General features: G+C 41.2%; 1 protein-coding gene across 3 annotated transcripts; it reads right to left on the bottom strand.

Annotated features, from left to right (window-relative positions):
- Positions 1-5504: 5504 nt before the first annotated feature.
- LOC101744840 (uncharacterized) lies at positions 5505-11894 on the bottom strand. Of its 3 annotated transcripts, none has more exons than XM_021348109.2 (5): positions 11757-11894; positions 10415-10729; positions 7053-7229; positions 6125-6283; positions 5505-5700 (listed from the first exon to the last, which is right to left on the bottom strand). In XM_021348109.2, the coding sequence occupies exons 2-5, from the start codon at positions 10470-10472 to the stop codon at positions 5552-5554; spliced, it is 543 nt and encodes a 180-aa protein (XP_021203784.1). In that variant the 5' UTR covers positions 10473-10729; positions 11757-11894; the 3' UTR covers positions 5505-5551. The 3 variants fall into 3 exon arrangements, with proteins under 3 accessions (XP_021203784.1, XP_004926341.1, XP_021203785.1); XM_004926284.5 differs by having other exon boundaries at positions 11617-11849; XM_021348110.3 differs by lacking the exon at positions 11757-11894 and adding an exon at positions 10816-10992.
- Between the last annotated feature and the right edge of the window lie 8630 nt (positions 11895-20524).

Below are 20524 nucleotides of genomic sequence, written 5' to 3'. Positions count from 1 at the left end.
GGGCTCAAACCTGACAACGTTGCTAAAACTAACCCTAGCAAGAACAGTACTTCGCAGAATTTACCACCGGATCGGAAACGCGACCCACTGAGAAGATCCGGCGAGGAACTCAGTGGGCCGTGTCTGTGGGTTAATTTATTCGCCGAGCCCTTCGCCGCAAGCGACGGCTTTGACAAGAACTTTTTTTTTCCTACCTATGCTGATAGCCTTGATAGGCTATTTCAGCTTCACCCTAACGTTTGTAGGTGAGTTCACGGGGTTCAAACCGGAGAGTTGCTAACACTGACCCTAGCAAGAGCCGTGCTTCGCAGGATCTTCCATCGGATCGGAAACGCGACCCACTGAGAAGATCCGGCGAGAAACTCAGTGGGCTAATGACAAGAACGTTAACCGGTGCCTGTGGTACCTAAAAGCACCGGCTTCACCTGAGAGGGGTCCGCGCATATAATACTACTAGCTCATAGATAATACTAGCCGTACTCGCCCGCTTCGCCCGGGCATTTAAAATTAACATTATTATTTATTGTCATTATTATTAGGGAGTCCAACACTCATATAAATATTAGCCTATCCATTAAGTACATGTATTTTCTACATGGATACCAAGTTTCAAGTCAATCGGATGCATGGTTCAGTAGTTATAACGGAACATCCGTAAAAACCACTGTAGGTTTTTAAATTAGTATAGAAGTTAATTTACATGATAATAATAATAATCAATAATAAGTTGATAAAAGCTGAAATTTTAAATTAAGTGTTTTTGATCATTAGCGCCCCCACAAGGATTCTCATCATTAAAGCCCCCGCAACTGGTCTAGGGAGTCCAACACTCATATTTATAAATATTAGCCTATCCATTAAGTAGATGTATTTTCTACATGGATACCAAGTTTCAAGTCAATCGGATGCAAGGTTCAGTAGTTATACCGGAACATCCGTAATAACCACTGTAGATAATAGTATAGATGAGTATAGTATAGACTAGCGACCCACTCTTGCTTCGCTTCGTGAATTGTAATTTATTATTGATTATGAAAATAAGATGGCAGATTTTTTTAAACTACTTGACACTTATCGTTATATTTTGGGTAATTCATACTATATCTTTAGAAATTATAGCTTTTAAATTATTCTGATGTGTAAGCTATATTATTGTAAAGTTTTATCAGTATCCATCCAGTAGGTAGTTTTCGCGAGAAAGAGTAACAAATATACAACCATACATTCTTACAAACTTTCGCGTTTATAAAATTAGTAGGTTTTGTTTATTAACAACGGGCTACAATGGGGTGCGGGTTTTATGCGGGTATTACAACAGCGATCTAGTGAGTAATCTTCGTTCTAACATAATTGAGTCAGTCAGCGCAAAAGTGACCTTACTATTTATAGTGGGCTTACTATACCTAGTCAGGTCATAAATTCTGTCACATGTTTAATGTAAAATAATTGAAACAAGTTTATTCATTATGTAACCATTCATATACCAAAATGAACTTAACAAAACATAGATTCTTATGAGACTAAAGTTTATTCAAAATGACCTCCGTGATTTTGTATACAGGCTTTCAATCTGCGCGGCCAGTCGTCTATCGCAGCACGAACGAGGTCCATGCCAATATCGGCGGCTGCCTTAATCAAGGATGTCTTGAGTGACTCCAAATTGGGATGAGGCTTTAAGCACGCCTTTTCCTCCAAGTGTTGCCATATCTTGTAATGTAACGGATTCAAATCTGGACTGGAGGAGGGCCAGTCTTCGTGCCGGATGAAGTCGATTTCACGCGCCGCCAGCCAGTCTTGTGTGCTCTTCGCTCTATGAGCTGGCGCAGAATCTTGTTGCAATACCCAGTGCCTGTTATTGAACATGGTATGAGAAACAGGTTCCACAAGATTCGTCAGGACTGTATTTTGATACACAACTGCATTCGTTTTTACACCTTTCTCACAAAAATGTACCTCTGTTAAGCCCCAATAAGAAACTCCCAACCATACCATGAGCGAGGATGGAAAATGACCTCGTTGGACACGCGGAATACGGTTGCTCGCTTCTTCACTACTGTGTGCGTACACCTTATCATTTTGTTTGTTGTAGCTCTCTTCTACGGTAAAAATTTTTTCATCCGAAAAAAAAATTTGCCGATATTTTTTTCCCGCGTACCGCTTCAACAAAGCGCGGCATCTCTTCAGTCTCAGGTCCATTAGACGAGCATTCAAACGATGTCCTGTTTTTCTTCGATATGCCCGAAGCCCTAAGTCTTCATTTAACACCCTTTTCACCGTGGTTCTGCTTAACCCCATCTGCAGGGCCAACAGTTTCTGCTTACATTTGGGATTTCTTTGAATTCGCGCCTTCACAGCTTTTATCACTGCTGGAGTCCTAACAGACCGAGGGCGACCACTTTTTGACCTGTCATCTACACTAGAGTCTTCATTGTATCGTTTGATGGTACGATAAACGAATCTTTTGGTTATATTCAAATTTTTCAGTATGTTAAAAATTTGAATTGGCGCGTAACCGCAACGATGCAACGCAATAACTGCAACATGGTCTTCTTTAAGCGTCCACTCCATATTTAAAAATGAGTGAAATATCTAAAAGTATACATTTTTATTTTCATGAACAATTCGGAATTCGAATTCAATAAACTGTTTTGTAGCCAGCATTCTAAAAGAAAAGTTTTTACTGTGTGACAATACTTATGACCTGACTAGTTAGTTAGTACGGAGATACTGAGGTTTTAATATTTTTTTTCAATGCTTCATAGGCAAAAACAAGACGCGCAAAAAGAATATTTACAAAGCCATCTGTAAGCCATGGGTGAAATTAGGGATAGGCCGGTTTTGTATCAACATTGATTATGTTTTAAATAAATTGCAATACATAAGCACCATTAAGAAAAGTTGTGGTTTAGGCCACTTTTGCGCTGACGACCTCAATTAGGAGGCAACTTAAGCTCTTTTTAATACGCTTTTATTAGCTTCAGACGTATGTATGTAATGGGATTTTTGAACATAATTTTGACCCCCTTCCAAACGTCGGGTTAACTCGAAATTTGGCATACTTATTAAGGACCGATGACAATTCAATATATTAAAAAAAATATAAAAAAATTGAAATTCAACTAATAAGAAAAAAAAGAAGAAAAAAAAGAAAAGAAAAAAGCGTGGGATGCATGGTATAGTAACCGGCAAACATCTTGAGCAAATGACCTTGACTGCGCAGAACCGAATTTTAGATCACTTTGGTGGTGAGGGTGAGGCGCGACGGCAGGGGAAATCGTATCGAGCGCTTTATTGGTAGATCAGTCGAACCTTGCGTCCCGCACCGCGCCCTCATTCCGCTTGCTCCCAAAAGTACGCTTGCGTACAGTGGAAAGTTATTATATTATTAAAGTCTATCGTTATTAATCGTTAAGTTATTTGTTATAATTACTTGTGGACTTTGTTGCCATTGCTATTTGTTGAGTGTTTGTTGATTTTTTATAAAACATACACTATGCCGCGACAAACCGGTGTAGTATTCAAAAGAAAGGGTAGAAAAATTGTGTACGACGTATATTGCTTCATTATAAAACAGGGAAAGAATGATATGGAAAAATTAAAACAGACTTCGGAAGTAACATAACCATCAGTGAGGACTGTTAGGTGCATTATTAACGAAGCTAAAGGCTCTGGCTTGCTCGCCGTGTTTCGGACTCCGGGTAAGAAAAGATCAGGGAAGAAGAAAGTTACCGGAATGGATAATTTCGTTCAATCTGTAATAAAAAGATGTAATCATAATAACTACATAACAAGCAGCGAAACTCCGTACCGTAGAAAGGCTTCGAAAATTTTAAAGAAGATATAAATTTTAATGGCTTGGAATGAAGCTTACGACGTATTATGAAAGAGCTAGGCTTTAGATGAAAAAAAAGAACAGAAAATAATCGGAAGCTGGTAATTGAAAAAAGTAACATTCGATTACTACGAATCGAATATCTTCAAAAAATAATTAATTATAGACAAAAAAGAAGACCGAATCGACCGAGTTGTAAACTACACCGATGAGCCCTATGTCGACTAATCACGATGATAGCGACTCGGGTGATGAAAACAGTGATGATGATGATGGTCAAGATTATGATAACGAAAAAAAAAAATACAAATACCAGCTTCGCTTCAACTGAACCAAGACCTGGCAACAGCTCTAGTTTTGACTTAATAGAAGGAATATCTATTTTACCCCAAGATTAAATTATTACAATTATTAACCTACATTTTTTGTTGATGTTCTAATAAATATATAAAAAAATACATATGTTGATTTTAATAATTTAATTGCATTATGACGCAGAGTAAATAATGTTTTTGCACGTGAGTGTACCATGCGCAAACTTACCCCCACTACGTCAACAAATGCTCAAGAAGTTTGCCGGCTATTATATCTGTAGTTATAAATATTTTAAGAACAGATTCATATCTATTCATATCGTAGAACTACTCATGTAGAAGGATTATTTTGATAATATCCTGAAAAACATCCCACGCTTTTTTTTACAATAAAGTCATTTTTCTTACACTATTTTTAATTCAAATTTACTAAAATTTTATTTTCTATTTATTAATTGGATTTTCTATAAAAGCGTATTTTTTTTCTTTTTTAAAACAATTATTTAGTGAAGTCTGGCTTTCGGACTGTCATTAGCAGCACACTATAACCACGAACAAGGAAAACACTTAATGTTCACTTCTCTGTAATGATTCTATTCGATTACATTCAAGCGAATAGAATCATTGAGCTAACGGCATTGTTAATGCATTTTCAATGTTCAATACTTTAGATTTGAAAGCAATGTATGACTATTAAAATAAATAGGTACAATACGAAGTTCATTAATTACGTTTGATTTCCGAGGATGGGGGCGGAGTGGAGGCTTAATCTCCACATTCCCTTATCTTGGGGAGGGGAGAAGTGAAACCCATTGGTACGTAACATTTTTTTTTATTGCCTATATGCGTGGACGAGCTCACAGCCCACCTGGCGTGTGATTACTGGAGCTCATAGACATCTACGACGTAAATGCGCCACCCACCTTGAGATATAAGTTCTAAGGTCTCAAGTATAGTTACAACGGCTGCCCCACCCTTCAAACCGAAACGCATTACTGCTTCATGGCAGAAATAGGAGGGGTGGTGGTACCTACCCGCGCGGACTCACAAGAGGTCCTACCACCAGTAATTACGCAAATAAAATTTTGCGGGTTTGATTTTCACTACACAATGTTATTCCTTCACCGTGGATGTCAATCGAGAACATTAAAATTTGTTGAGTACGTATTTCATTAGTAAAATTGGTACCCAACCCCCAACTCTCTATCGCTTATTCCGCGCTCTCGCTCGCACGCTCAGGGGCTCAGACGGAACGTGACACTTTTTCGTGCGTGCAACCGACGTTCATCGTTATAAGGCGTTACACGTCAAAAAATAAAAATTACAATGCTATAATTGTCTTATACAAAAACAAACTATCAATTTAAACCTTTTTTATTAGAAGTAATAGAGATGAACTTCGTGACTAGTGATCGGAAATATTAAATCGTTCTAAGCTTGATTGATTTATGATCGAATTATCTTCGTTTGGATGACGGCTATACGTGCTCTGATCCAATTCGATTTGGACTGGTTCGATTATGACTCTGATGTTGTCTCTCATTTTTTCTTTTCCTAAAAAAAAACCATAATCTCATTAATTTTCACTGAAACAATCTGTCTTTTAAATATCATTATCATACCACAGCATTATACAATGCTGGTCAAAAAAAAAATTTTCCTACCTAAGCTTGACTGCCTTGACTAACTTGACTGACTTGACTAAGGGTAGACTTGAGAGGCTATGCCAGCGTAACCTAACGAGTAGGTGAGCTCACGGGGCTCAAACCTGATGACGTTGCTAACACTGGCCCTAGCAAGAGCAGTGCTTCGCAGAATCTACCACCAGACCCACTGATAAGATCCGGCGAGAAACTCAGTGGGCTGTGTCTGTGGGTTAATTTACTCGTCGAAGAGAACGATGACCGTTGACGACCAATGACGCTACGTACCTATTCTGAAATATGCCATCGTACTTATATAGAACTCTTCAGCTTACCGGGTAAACAGTTCGAGGAACAAGGGCATAGCGTTGAGATGTCCGGGGTCACGATCCTGATGTTCGCTTCGGAGTGTCTCAAAACTATGTTTTTCTCGTCACACCCGCATTTACCACATTCTTTTGAACGTTTAACTGCCTCTCTTGTAACTTTGAAGCCTGCAATCAGAACGTTCTAGACGTGGGACATCAGTGATATAGGTTTGTTGTGTAAGGATGGATCATCCAAGAGCTATTGCTGGAATGACCTACTTCACCGAGAGCGCGTTTCCTGATATATTTTCGGCCATCCTCTATCCGCCTTTGGAATGAACTCCGCGGTGTTACATGAAAGCCATGACATGTCCTTCTTCATAAGAGGGTTGCGGAGAGACCCTGCTATTTCTGTCGTCCATGAGCGACGCTGATTACTTACCATCACGTGGGCCAAATGCTCGGCTGCTTACAAATGCAATAATAAAATCCCTCAACTAGAATGTGGTTTCTAATTTGGTACACGTTGGTTCTGATGCTAAATGAATGTCGTAGTGCATCTACATCACTTCATTCACTTTTTTTATTGCTTAGCTGGGTGGACGAGCTCACAACCCACATGGTGTTAAGTGGTTACTGGAGCCCATAGGCATCTACAACGTAAATGCGCCACCCACCTTGAGATATAAGTTCTAAGGCCTCAGTATAGTTACAACGGCTACCCCACCCTTCAAACCGAAACGCATTACTGCTTCACGGCAGAAATAGGCAGGGCGGTGGTACGTACCCGTGCGGACTCACAAGAGGTCCTACCACCAGTAATGTAATTATAATCATGAAGGATGCCTATTTTGCGGGAGAAATGGACGAGTAGGTGCACGAGTACACATTGAACTTAATAGAGTATACCTAAGTACTAAGCTTAAGAGCTTTGTCGAGTATGCGTATAGATTACCTTTTCCACGTGCGCTGGAAGAAGACAAAGATGATTCAATATCCTTTCCTGTATTTCCTTTGGCTTTATCGCGAGAACCGAAACCGAATGCCTTCTTCAAGCTGCTCTTTAAACTAGCTCTCTCATCATCTCTTGGCCCCAATACGGAGCATAAACATAGGTCAGTAGGTCCTGAACCTGAGAGAAAGGATGTGTCTGTAGTAGTGTAGTATAGTGTAGTGTAGTAGAGGCTAGATGTAGGTCGGATCTGTGTCTGTTTGTGTACGAGAAGAGCTCGGGATCAGTACAGAGCTGCAGAGGACTGTGTCTGTAGTAGTGTAGTATATGACTAGAGGCTAGATGTAGGTCGGATCTGTGTCTGTTTGTGCACGAGAAGAGCTCGGGATCAGTACCGAGCTGCAGAGGACTGTGTCTGTAGTAGTGTAGTATAGGACTAGAGGCTAGATGTAGGTCGGATCTACGTCTGTTTGTGTACGAGAAGAGCTCGGGATCAGTACAGAGCTGCAGAGGACTGTGTCTGTAGTAGTGTAGTATAGGACTAGAGGCTAGATGTAGGTCGGATCTACGTCTGTTTGTGTACGAGAAGAGCTCGGGATCAGTACAGAGCTGCAGAGGACTGTGTCTGTAGTAGTGTAGTATAGGACTAGAGGCTAGATGTAGGTCGGATCTGTGTCTGTTTGTGCACGAGAAGAGCTCGGGATCAGTACAGAGCTGCAGAGGACTGTGTCTGTAGTAGTGTAGTATAGGACTAGAGGCTAGATGTAGGTCGGATCTACGTCTGTTTGTGTACGAGAAGAGCTCGGGATCAGTACAGAGATGCAGAGGACTGTGTCTGTAGTAGTGTAGTATAGGACTAGAGGCTAGATGTAGGTCGGATCTGTGTCTGTTTGTGCACGAGAAGAGCTCGGGATCAGTACCGAGCTGCAGAGGACTGTGTCTGTAGTAGTGTAGTATAGGACTAGAGGCTAGATGTAGGTCGGATCTACGTCTGTTTGTGTACGAGAAGAGCTCGGGATCAGTACAGAGCTGCAGAGGACTGTGTCTGTAGTAGTGTAGTATAGGACTAGAGGCTAGATGTAGGTCGGATCTACGTCTGTTTGTGTACGAGAAGAGCTCGGGATCAGTACAGAGCTGCAGAGGACTGTGTCTGTAGTAGTGTAGTATAGGACTAGAGGCTAGATGTAGGTCGGATCTGTGTCTGTTTGTGCACGAGAATAGCTCGGGATCAGTACAGAGCTGCAGAGGACTGTGTCTGTAGTAGTGTAGTATAGGACTAGAGGCTAGATGTAGGTCGGATCTACGTCTGTTTGTGTACGAGAAGAGCTCGGGATCAGTACAGAGCTGCAGAGGACTGTGTCTGTAGTAGTGTAGTATAGGACTAGAGGCTAGATGTAGGTCGGATCTGCGTCTGTTTGTGCACGAGAAGAGCTCGGGATCAGTACCGAGCTGCAGAGGACTGTGTCTGTAGTAGTGTAGTATAGGACTAGAGGCTAGATGTAGGTCGGATCTACGTCTGTTTGTGTACGAGAAGAGCTCGGGATTAGTACAGAGCTGCAGAGGACTGTGTCTGTAGTAGTGTAGTATAGGACTAGAGGCTAGATGTAGGTCGGATCTGTCTCTGTTTGTGCACGAGAAGAGCTCGGGATCAGTACCGAGCTGCAGAGGACTATGTCTGTAGTAGTGTAGTATAGGACTAGAGGCTAGATGTAGGTCGGATCTACGTCTGTTTGTGTACGAGAAGAGCTAGGGATCAGTACAGAGCTGCAGAGGACTGTGTCTGTAGTAGTGTAGTATATGACTAGAGGCTAGATGTAGGTCGGATCTGTGTCTGTTTGTGCACGAGAAGAGCTCGGGATCAGTACCGAGCTGCAGAGGACTGTATCTGTAGTAGTGCAGTATAGGACTAGAGGCTAGATGTAGGTCGGATCTGTGTCTGTTTGTGTACGAGAAGAGCTCGGGATCAGTACCGAGCTGCAGAGGACTGTGTCTGTAGTAGTGTAGTATAGGACTAGAGGCTAGATGTAGGTCGGATCTGTGTCTGTTTGTGTACGAGAAGAGCTCGAGATCAGTACAGAGCTGCAGAGTACTGTGTCTGTAGTAGTGTAGTATAGGACTAGAGGCTAGATGTAGGTCGGATCTGTGTCTGTTTGTGCACGAGAAGAGCTCGGGATCAGTACCGAGCTGCAGAGTACTGTGTCTGTAGTAGTGTAGTATAGGACTAGAGGCTAGATGTAGGTCGGATCTGTGTCTGTTTGTGTACGAGAAGAGCTCGAGATCAGTACAGAGCTGCAGAGTACTGTGTCTGTAGTAGTGTAGTATAGGACTAGAGGCTAGATGTAGGTCGGATCTGTGTCTGTTTGTGCACGAGAAGAGCTCGGGATCAGTACCGAGCTGCAGAGTACTGTGTCTGTAGTAGTGTAGTATAGGACTAGAGGCTAGATGTAGGTCGGATCTGTGTCTGTTTGTGCACGAGAAGAGCTCGGGATCAGTACCGAGCTGCAGAGGACTGTGTCTGTAGTAGTGTAGTATAGGACTAGAGGCTAGATGTAGGTCGGATCTACGTCTGTTTGTGTACGAGAAGAGCTCGGGATTAGTACAGAGCTGCAGAGGACTGTGTCTGTAGTAGTGTAGTATAGGACTAGAGGCTAGATGTAGGTCGGATCTGTGTCTGTTTGTGCACGAGAAGAGCTCGGGATCAGTACCGAGCTGCAGAGGACTGTGTCTGTAGTAGTGTAGTATAGGACTAGAGGCTAGATGTAGGTCGGATCTACGTCTGTTTGTGCACGAGAAGAGCTCGGGATTAGTACAGAGCTGCAGAGGACTGTGTCTGTAGTAGTGTAGTATAGGACTAGAGGCTAGATGTAGGTCGGATCTACGTCTGTTTGTGTACGAGAAGAGCTCGGGATTAGTACAGAGCTGCAGAGGACTGTGTCTGTAGTAGTGTAGTATAGGACTAGAGGCTAGATGTAGGTCGGATCTGTGTCTGTTTGTGCACGAGAAGAGCTCGGGATCAGTACCGAGCTGCAGAGGACTGTGTCTGTAGTAGTGTAGTATAGGACTAGAGGCTAGATGTAGGTCGGATCTACGTCTGTTTGTGTACGAGAAGAGCTCGGGATTAGTACAGAGCTGCAGAGGACTGTGTCTGTAGTAGTGTAGTATAGGACTAGAGGCTAGATGTAGGTCGGATCTGTGTCTGTTTGTGCACGAGAAGAGCTCGGGATCAGTACCGAGCTGCAGAGGACTGTGTCTGTAGTAGTGTAGTATAGGACTAGAGGCTAGATGTAGGTCGGATCTACGTCTGTTTGTGCACGAGAAGAGCTCGGGATCAGTACCGAGCTGCAGAGGACTGTGTCATCACTTACCTTCCGTCAATTGCTGTAGCAATTCCTCTTCGAGTTTCTTCATCTCCTTGTAATCCATGATGCATGTCTTTATTAGCTCATTTCATAACTGCCGGGAGTTAAGCTCTTGACATTTATGAGAGACATTTCCGAACTCTAAGAGATTCCTACTTCATTAACGTTTGTTTTTGCACTGACGCCTTCGGGTGAAGACTATTCTTATATAAGGAGGAATGTTCCTTCCAGGGAAGGTTGGTACTCTCTTTCTTCAGTGTTGACTCCGCTCATCGACGCGTGGCAGATGCTTAAGAATATCGGGTGGTTCTCTTCACTAAACTGAAAAACCATCCATCGAGATTTGATGTTTTGATTACAAATTAAAGAAATGCAATTCTACCTGGCAAGAATTTTTACACACTTACGGCAAGCTTAGTGGTTGCATTCACGTTGTGATGTCCACGGGCTTCAAGAAGCACTTAACTGGTACGCCGTGACTTTGGTCACTTATCAGACAGATCATCGGCTCGAGTTGGGTATAGGCCAGACCCAATTGACACTGAGCTAGGTCTTCGGGTCTCCTCGTCCATGAAGGCTGAACTTCCTACTGGTGGTAGGACCTCATGTGAGTCCGCACGCGTAGGTACCACCACCCTGCCTATTTCTGCCGTGAAGCAGTAATGCGTTTCGGTTTGAAGGGCGGGGCAGCCGTTGTAACTATACTTGAGACCTTACAACTTATATCACAAGGTGGGTGGCGCATTTACGTTGTAGATGTCTATAGGCTCCAGTAACCACTTAACACCAGGTGGGCTGTGAGGTCGTCCATCTACGCAATAAAAAAAAAAGCTTCCCGCGCGAGGGGACGTGCGAAATATGTGGGATCCGGTTTCGAATATGTTAAAGGCCCACCAAACTAAAACAACTCCCACTCTATCTCACACCCTTCTAGTCCGATCCTCGCTCTAGACAGAATTAGTCTCCACTCAAGAACCCGTATACTCCACGTCCAACTGCCAATTCAGCTTGCAGACCCTCGTGAGAGAGTATTGGATCATCACGAACCCGTGTAGGTAGCTTTCATATATATTTTTTTTATTTTCTTTTTATACTTTATTTCAGTTTTTTTTAAACCATAACATTTTGTTAGTAAGTATTACTTATAATCTATGTTAGTAACCTAAAAAAAAAAGAAAAAAACCAACAGATACATTTTATATCATTACATTTTTTCTCTTTTTTTCCCTCCATGTGCCTGCTGCAAAGGCATTATAATATAACATTATATAACATAATATAACATTCTACCACCCCACTAATGATGCGTAAAAACACGCGTATGCATTACACATTACACAATTTTTACCTTAAAATTTAATTTCGTTGATAAATCAATGATAATTGTAAGATGCTTACGAAAACAAATTTTATTTTATTAATTGTGTCATATTTTTAGGTTAACTAAATGTGACGTTTGTTCAGAGATATCTTTTTTTTAAAAAATAATATGGAAAGTATTTTGATATTCTATGAAATAAATTAATGTCAAAGTATATGCATTTATTTTCTCGCAATTCACCGTTTAAAATAAATCAACCATTTTGGTACTTTTTACTTGTAGTTATTTTTTATGTATCTTTTTAGCTTGTGATGTGAATTGTGTGCATAATAAATAAATAAAAAACGTGTGGCTCTCGGGAATTGCCGCGGTAAAGCTATTGCATAGCATTTTTTATCAACTTATGCAATTATAATTAGACAATGATAATTTAATATTAAAACAATAATAAAACAAGACCACGCTATATTAAACATTTATAAAAGCAAAACCTTAATTGTCCCCTTCACATTCAAAAGCTAGACCGCGCGAGAGGGAGATGGCAGACTTTTCATGATGCGCATGCAGTGTAACGTCACGCCACGCGCTTATTCACAAACACTACACAAGCGCAACGTGTGAATGTGTTGAACGCGAGCTACATGGTAGGCGAAGTGAGGGGTGTTAGGTTTTTTTCGTTACGGAATTTCATGATTCGGTCGCCGCGCTCAAGGCCCGCGATAGTATGCAAAGCTATTGCATACTATATAAAAACGCTAGATTAAACTTTGAAAGTGGTTTTAATTCAATCTTTTGTTCGTGACTGTTCTGTTATTGGATCCGGCGATTATACCATTTAATAATTGTTGCAGGCAGCCTTAATGTAAGATTGCGGTTTATTTTCGATCGACTTCTTATTTGCTACTCCGGACGGATTCTGTTCGTGACACAAGCTAATAAGATTTCTTCGCGAGAAAATAAAATTAATATTATCAACTGCCAGACCCGGCAGACTTCGTAGTGCCTCAATCGATAAATAAAAGACCTAAGCTTTTGTATAAAATAAACTTAAAACAAACAAAAGGAATCCGTCCGACGGGGGACACATCAAAGGGAAAACAAAATTGTTATTTTTGTTTAATTCCGAGCATCTTCATATTTATGTAGGTACCTGTTGAACCTTCTCTGGACTTCCACGAATAATTCAAGACCGAAATTAGCCAAATCGGTCCAGCCGTTCTCGAGTTTTAGCGAGACTAACGAACAGCAATTCATTTTTATATATATAGAGTAGCGGCCCGCTCCGGCTCCGCTCGGGTCTTTAACAAAAATTTCAATGATATTTGACGTTGTTTTATATTTTTAAATAAAAGAACACTTATTGCGGCATAACTACAATAGTTAGACATTTATTTATTTATTTATTTAGTCTACTTCCAAATTACCAGTATAAACCAAAACATTTGTAAGGTATTAATAATTAGCTTAAGTAAGACATATGCTGTCGCGAAACTTTTTCTAAATAATTATGTGTTCTACAAGGTCGTAGTACATTATTTTATTCTATCATCAATAGTTTTCGCAGGGCACGAGATGTAAAGAATGTTAGGTGTTTTTTTACACCTAGGGTTACATTATTAGAGTTTTAGTAAGGATCTCTAATTTTTTTCAAAAAAAGTTATAACCTATGTCACTCGGGAATAGTGTAGCTTCCAAACAGTAAAAAAAAATTTCAAATCGGTTCAGTAGTTTCGGAGCCTATTCATATCAAACAAACAAACAAATCTTTCCTCTTTATAATATTATAGTATAGATTATGTAGATGCTTACTTTGTTAAATCGCAGACCAGAACAGGCCGCTGAGTTTCTCGCCGGATCCTCTCGGTGGGTCGCGTTTCCGATCCGGTGGTAGATTCTGCGAAGCACTGTTCTTGCTAGGGCTAGTGTTAGCAAGTCTTCTCCTAGGTTGAGCTTAACTGGAATACCTATTTAAGCCACCAGCTATCAGGTACGAAAATAAAACGCAGTTGAGAACGCGGTCTACATGGTGATAGACATATATTTCTGGGCTGGGGCGATAGTCGGTTAGTGGGTAAACCTCTACCTACTAGAGGCCTGGCTAAAGGCCATTGCAATCGCTATTGCAATCGTATGTAGTATGTATGTTGTTGTTTTCTTTTATTACTGTGTCCTTACTAATTTATTTTTAAGAAATATTTGTTACTAACATTTATATGGATCATTATCTGAAATAAAGAATTTAATAATAATAATAATAATAAAGGACATCTTTGGCCGCTTTTTTTATTGCTTACATGTGTGGACGAGCTCACAGCCCACTTGGTGTTAAGTGGTTACTGAAGTCCATAGACATCTACAACGTAAATGCGCCACCCACCTTGAGATATAAGTTCTAAGCTCTGAAGTATAGTTACGACGGCTGCCCCACCCTTCAAACCGAAACGCATTACTGCTTCACGGCCGAAATAGGCAGGGTGGTGATACATGGGGAGTGCTCTGAGGAGTTGTTCGAGATGATACCGGCATCTCGTTTTTACCATCGCCAAGATGTCCTTCTTCAAACGAGGCTTGTGGAGAGTATTAAGCGGTAGGCAGCGGCTTGGCTCTGCCCCTGGCATTGCTGAAGTCCATGGGCGACGGTAACCACTCACCATCAGGTGGGCCGTATGCTCGTCTGCCTACAAGGGCAATAAAAAAAAAATACCTACCCGGACTCACAAGAGGTCCTACCACCAGTAATTACGCAAATTATAATTTTGCGGGTTTGATTTTTATTACACGATGTTATTCCTTCACCGTAAAAGTCAATCGTGAACATTTGTTGAGTACGTATTGCAAGAGAAAAATCGGTACTCGCCTGCGGGATTCGAACACCGGTACATCGCTCAACAAGAATGCACCGGACGTCTTAAATCCTTTAGGCCACGACGACTTCAGAAGTGTGGCTTAGGCCCACATATCCCGTACATCTCCAAACGCACTAGAAGGTTTAGCCTTTGGCCCGCAAAAAACAGAATAAAGCTCACACTTTGCTCGCTGAATGACACTCAGAAGTCTTTTGAACAGCCGTTTGAAGACATGCTTAACGCTCGACAAACACCGTCAAGGGTAGTTATTTATTTAATTATTTTTTATAGCTTAGATGTGTGGGCGAGCTCACAGCCCACCTATGTTAAGTGGTTACAGAAGCCCATAGACATCTACAACGTAAATGCGCCACCCACCCTGAGATACAAGTTCTAAGCTCTCAAGTATAGTTACAACGGCCGCCCCACCCTTCAAACCGAAACGCATTACTGCTTCAAGGCAGAAATCGGCAGGGCGGTGGTACCTACCCGCGCGGACTCATAAGAGGTCCTACCACCACTTATTTCCAGAGCCGTTTGGTACGGTTTAGGACATTGTGACTTCGAAATTCCCTACAAACAACCCGAAGTTCGCGGCTAATTCGTCGAATTTATCTAAGAACAACGCCGCTAGTCCACAGAAGATTGTTTTCAAACTAAATTCGATCCGGAAACCCGACAAAGTGGCATCAAGAACAAAATCGAACACCACCAGATCGTATTGGATGTTTATTTCGAAGATCATCGCGCTATATTAAGATCGCTGAAGCCTTACAAGTATTTAAAAGTTCCTAGCACTAGTTAAGAGCACTGGCGTCGACATAACGGTTTTTTTAATCTTTAATATCTTGTTGAACATAATATTTCAAAATTCTTTTCGTTAGGCACACGGGAGATAGACGATTATTTATTATAGCTACTTTTTGGCAAACAATGTCGAGACAGATTCGGTGGAATAAGTGGCAGGGGTAGTAGCTATTATACAACATTTACAAGATAAGCTCGTATATGTTCAAGTTCTGAACAACAACATTCAGACCAAATCATTTCGAATCCTCCCGATCCACTAACGGTATTTTTAGGTACCTCAAGCACTGGACATCGTTCTCGTCAAACCCGTCGCTTGCGACGAAGGGCTCGGCGAGTAAATTAACCCACAGTTACTGACTATCGAATTCCGGTAGTTAAGAGTTCTATGTAACCAACTAAACAGTTTAATCTTCTTAATTAATTCGATTCTGTTGTTTTAACTGTATCAACGCGACCGGCCCTAAACCTATTTGTCTAAGGAAGGTCACCTTAATTCTTATAATTACACAACGTTAATTATTTATTGTGTTTTATTTTATTATCAGTCTAACAACGCAGCTCGACACGTCTTTCGGATCCTCCCGATCCACTAACGGTGCTTTTAGGTACCTCAATCATCAGTCATCGTTCTCGTCGAACCCGTCGCTTGCGACGAAGAGCTCGACGAGTAAATTAACCCACAGACACAGCCCACTGAGTTTCTCGCCGGATCTTCTCAGTGGGTCGCGTTTCCGATCCGGTAGTAGATTCTGCGAAGCAGGGCTCTTCCTAGGGTTTATGTTAGCAACATCATCAGGCTTGAGCCCCGCGAGCTCACTTACTAGTGAAGGTTACGCTGATATGGTCTCTCTAGACCATCAGCTTAGGTAGGAAAAAAAATCGCGAAGACATAAACAATGTGACGTGATTTGTCAAAATCTATCAATATTTCTCACGAACGAGAATGAAATGCTTCGAATAATAAAGTAAATTTTCAATTTCACAATACAATAGACACTGTCTGTTCACGTGGACTAGCTTTTGCCCGCGACTTCGTCCGCGTGGTATAGTTACTTTGGCATAACGCTAAATTTTACCCGCCTCTTCATTTACGTTCTACGTATAATAGAGAAAATATTTTTGAATAATAATATAATGTTAAGGAGTTATTTAAGGTAGCAAAATCACGCTTTTTAACCGACTTCAAAAGAGGAAGTTATCAATTCGACCATAATTTTTTATCTATGTATGTTCACCGAATTCTCGAGAATGCTTGAACCGATTCTGATAAAAAAAAAATTGTTATAGGGTAGACTTCCCGAATGGTCCTGTTTACATCAAAATCTGATGAGGGATCTTGAAAAAATAAGAGAAAATAAAAACACCTTCACAAAAAACGCTTTATTTTGGAAGAAATTTGTTTAACATAAAAAACATTATAGTGAGCCAACCTTAACATATAGACATATGCTGTCGCGGAGTTTTTTAGATCTTTTAAAGGGGAACAATTCTCTCATACATTACTTTAGCGAAACTTTAACCGTTTCCGCAGCGCACGCAGCGGAAGATCTCGAAAGAGATTAAAACCCCGATTTTGAAACATACTTTATTGGTGCGTTTGCATTGGACTTAGCGTGATGTTATAAAACCTATAGCCTTCCTCCATAAATGGGCTATCTGACACTGAAAGAACTTTTCAAATCGATCTAGTAGTTCCTGAGATTAGCACATTCAAACAAACAAACTTTTCAGCTTTTTAAAATTAAGTATAGATTATTACGCTCCTGTGGTATGATACGAATATGGTTAATTTAAGTTTCTTTTTTGATGCGTACATGGGCAAACAAACAAACTCATATCCTCCCCGCTCATAAACATCAGCTTTTTTTTTTTTTTTTTTTTTATTGCTTAGATGGGTGGACGAGCTCACAGCCCACCTGGTGTTAAGTGGTTACTGGAGCCCATAGACATCTACAACGCAAATGCCCCACCCACCTTGAGATATAAGTTCTAAAATTTCAGTACAGTTACAACGGCTGCCCTACCCTTCAGACCGAAACGCATTACTGCTTCACGGCAGAAATAGGTAAGGCGGTGGTACCTACCTGCTGAGCTACTGAGGGCACTGAATTGGCTACAGCTTAAAGCTGTGACAAACTTCGATTTAAGAAGACATGTCATGACACACAGGAAACACTGTGGAAGGGAATACGTCCTTAATCGTTTGTCTCTTGACAGAGTAGTATAATCCTCACAATGCCCCCTATCTCTTAATTGTAAGCTTCGCTTCCATTAGCCAGGAAATAAATACACAGATTTCAATAGTCCACTTGATTCTGCATTGCTTTATTTGCAACTTAGAGGATTAGATGAATGGACGCGCTCACAACCACCTGATGTTAAGTGATCACCGGAGCTCATAGCCATCACCAGGTTGATGCCGCGAACTAACTTGAGACATCAGTTCTGAGTCTCAGCTTGTACAGTACAACGGCTGCCCTGCCCTTCTAACCGAAACGAATTACTGCTTCACGGCAGAAATAGGCAGGATGGTAGTAGCTACCCGTGCGGACTCACAAAACGTCCTACCATCAGCAATTAAGTGTTTGCCGGTTGTCTGTAAGCGATAGGTAAATTTCATAATTCGAGATAGTTCTAAATTGTCGTAACAATTATAATTTAGGAAAGAAGTCTGGTTTGCTTAGTGTCATGCAAATTAAGGCCACATTGGACTCCAGTATCGATGTCGCTAATCATTGCGCAGAGGATAGAAAGGAACGGAGGAACCTAGTCCATTCGAAAGTGCTCCGTAAAGGTCACGACCTTCAGCACTGAGGAACAAGACACAAGGAGGAGGAGTGTCATGCTGAGAGTAAGCAAAAGTCTGTCACTGTCAAGGCTCTTCAAGCACCGGTCAGCGTCCTCGAGCGAAATAACCCATAGACACAGCCCACTGAGTTTCTCGCCGGATCTTTTAAGTGGGTCGCGATTCCGATCCGGGGGTAGATTCTGTGAATCACTGCTCTTGCTAGAGCCAGTGTTAGCAAACTCTCTCAGGCTGAGCCCGTGAGTTCTCCTACCCGGGCGTAGCTGCAATAGCTAGCTAGCTAGTTAGCTGTGAATAGATAGGGAAAAAGAAAACAATGGGCTTTACCAAATAAAAAAACGATGGTCGGACCAAATAGCGGAGGAACTGGGGATGCCTATCAGCGACGCACTCCACCGGGCTGCAGGGCGGGGTCAATGGAGACAGTTGGTTGACGAAATCGGACGGAGTCACGATCCTCAGCAGTGAGGAACCGATCGAAGAGAGAGAGACCAAATAAATAATCGTTTAAAAAAACTAACAAAATACGCTTTTATAGAAAATCCAACTAAAAATTAGAAAATAAATTTTAATTAAAACTAGTGTAAGAAAAAATGATTTTATTGTAAAAAAAGCGTGGGGTACTTTTCAAGATATTTTTTTAAACTATTATTTATTTTTAATTTTTTAATTGTATTTCTAATTTTCCAATTATTATTTTTCAACTTTTTTTTAAATTATGAATTGTCATCGGTCCTTAATAAGTATACCAAATTTCGAGTTAATCCTACGTTTTGAAAGGGGTCAAAATCATGTTCAAAGATTCCGTTACAAACATACATAGGTCTGAAGCTAATAAAAGCGTATTAGAAAGAAAACAAACAGAGCCCGTCTCTTCTATTAACAGAGAGAAAAGTGAGCATTCCCAAAACTAGTCTGTACCTAAACTGAACAGTTGAGAATCGATAAACCCCAAAGTACATTACGCCCGCAAAAGCCGTCCTCCTTATAAGAATATTATATTTTTATGGCATATATTCGCTTAGGCAAAGTGTGCCGATGCATTTAATTATATATTATGTACTTATTACTTCATTACGGATCAACATTTGGCGGGCAAGTGAGCTGGTTGCACACAGCGGGATATCCGGATAGAACAGGAAATACCGAAGAGTCGATATTGGTACTAAATTTTTTTAATTACCTTTTTTGTCACTCCCTGGGCAGAGCGTGCATTGAGGTTAATGGCACCTTGAGGTATGAGGTCAATGTCTCAATGAGATTGCTATAAACAGAAGTAAGTAATAATACTTGATTGCTTCCAATCGTGAAGAAATAGTTTTTGTAGGCAGCGGCTTGGCTCTGCCTCTGCCATTGCTGAAGTCTATGGGCGACGGTAACCACTCACCATCAGGTGGGTCGTATGCTCGTCTGCCTACAAGGGCAATAAAAAAAAAACATTTATTTGTATCCAAAGTGGGCGGATGTAGGCAGCGGCTTGGCTCTGCCCCTGGCATCGCTGAAGTCCATGGGCGACGGTAACCACTCACCATCAGGTGGGCCGTATGCTCGTCTGCCTACAAGGGCAATAAAAAAAACATTTATTTGTATCCAAAGTGGGCGGATGTAGGCAGCGGCTTGGCTCTACCCCTGGCATTGCTGAAGTCCATGGGCGGCGGTAACCATTCACCATCAGGTGGTTCGTATGCTCGTCTGCCTACAAGGGCAATAAAAAAAAAACATTTATTAGTATCCAAAGTGGGCGGATGTAGGCAGCGGCTTGGCTCTGCCCCTGGGATCGCTGAAGTCCATGGGCGACGGTAACTACTCACCATCAGGTGGGCCGTATGCTCGTCTGCCTAGAAGGGCAATAAAAAAAACATTTATTTGTATCCAAAGTGGGCGGATGTAGGCAGCGGCTTGGCTCTGCCCCTGGCATTGCTGAAGTCCATGGGCGACGGTAATCACTCACCACCAGGTGGTTTGCTCGTCTGCCTACAAGGGTGATAAAAAAACACCTATTTGATTATAAGTGATCCCCAACCTAATCTATAGACAATATTCCGTGCCTTTGCGGTTAGCAGGAGCTTAGCTATCTTGACTATGTCACTGGCATCGCTAACATTTATTAGCGATGGATACCGTGGTCCGTATGCTCGTCTACCCACTGAGGTAATAAAAACAAGGTTTGTGCTGCAATTTCATTTTGACTTTAGAAGAGGAATCACTGAAAATATTTATAAATCACCTATATTTTAGTTCAAGTTTTCAATCGACTATTTCTCTAACAAATTTATATTATTCTATTATCATTATTTTGTAAAAGAACAACAAATTAGATTATAATTTTCCGA

This window comes from Bombyx mori, chromosome 24, assembly GCF_030269925.1.
Source record: "Bombyx mori chromosome 24, ASM3026992v2".
Classification (NCBI taxonomy): domain Eukaryota; kingdom Metazoa; phylum Arthropoda; class Insecta; order Lepidoptera; family Bombycidae; genus Bombyx; species Bombyx mori.
This window is presented reverse-complemented; position numbering and strand designations above follow the sequence as displayed.

Bases quoted from the DNA above. Each gene is read 5' to 3' on its own strand.
- LOC101744840 (XM_021348109.2), bottom strand. From the start codon at position 10,472: ATGGATTACAAGGAGATGAAGAAACTCGAAGAGGAATTGCTACAGCAA. The intron at 7,230-10,414 runs GTAAGTGATGAC...CCTTTCTCTCAG, and splicing joins GCTACAGCAATTGACGGAAG to GTTCAGGACCTACTGACCTA. The intron at 6,284-7,052 runs GTAATCTATACG...TTCTGATTGCAG, and splicing joins TTCCAGCGCACGTGGAAAAG to GCTTCAAAGTTACAAGAGAG.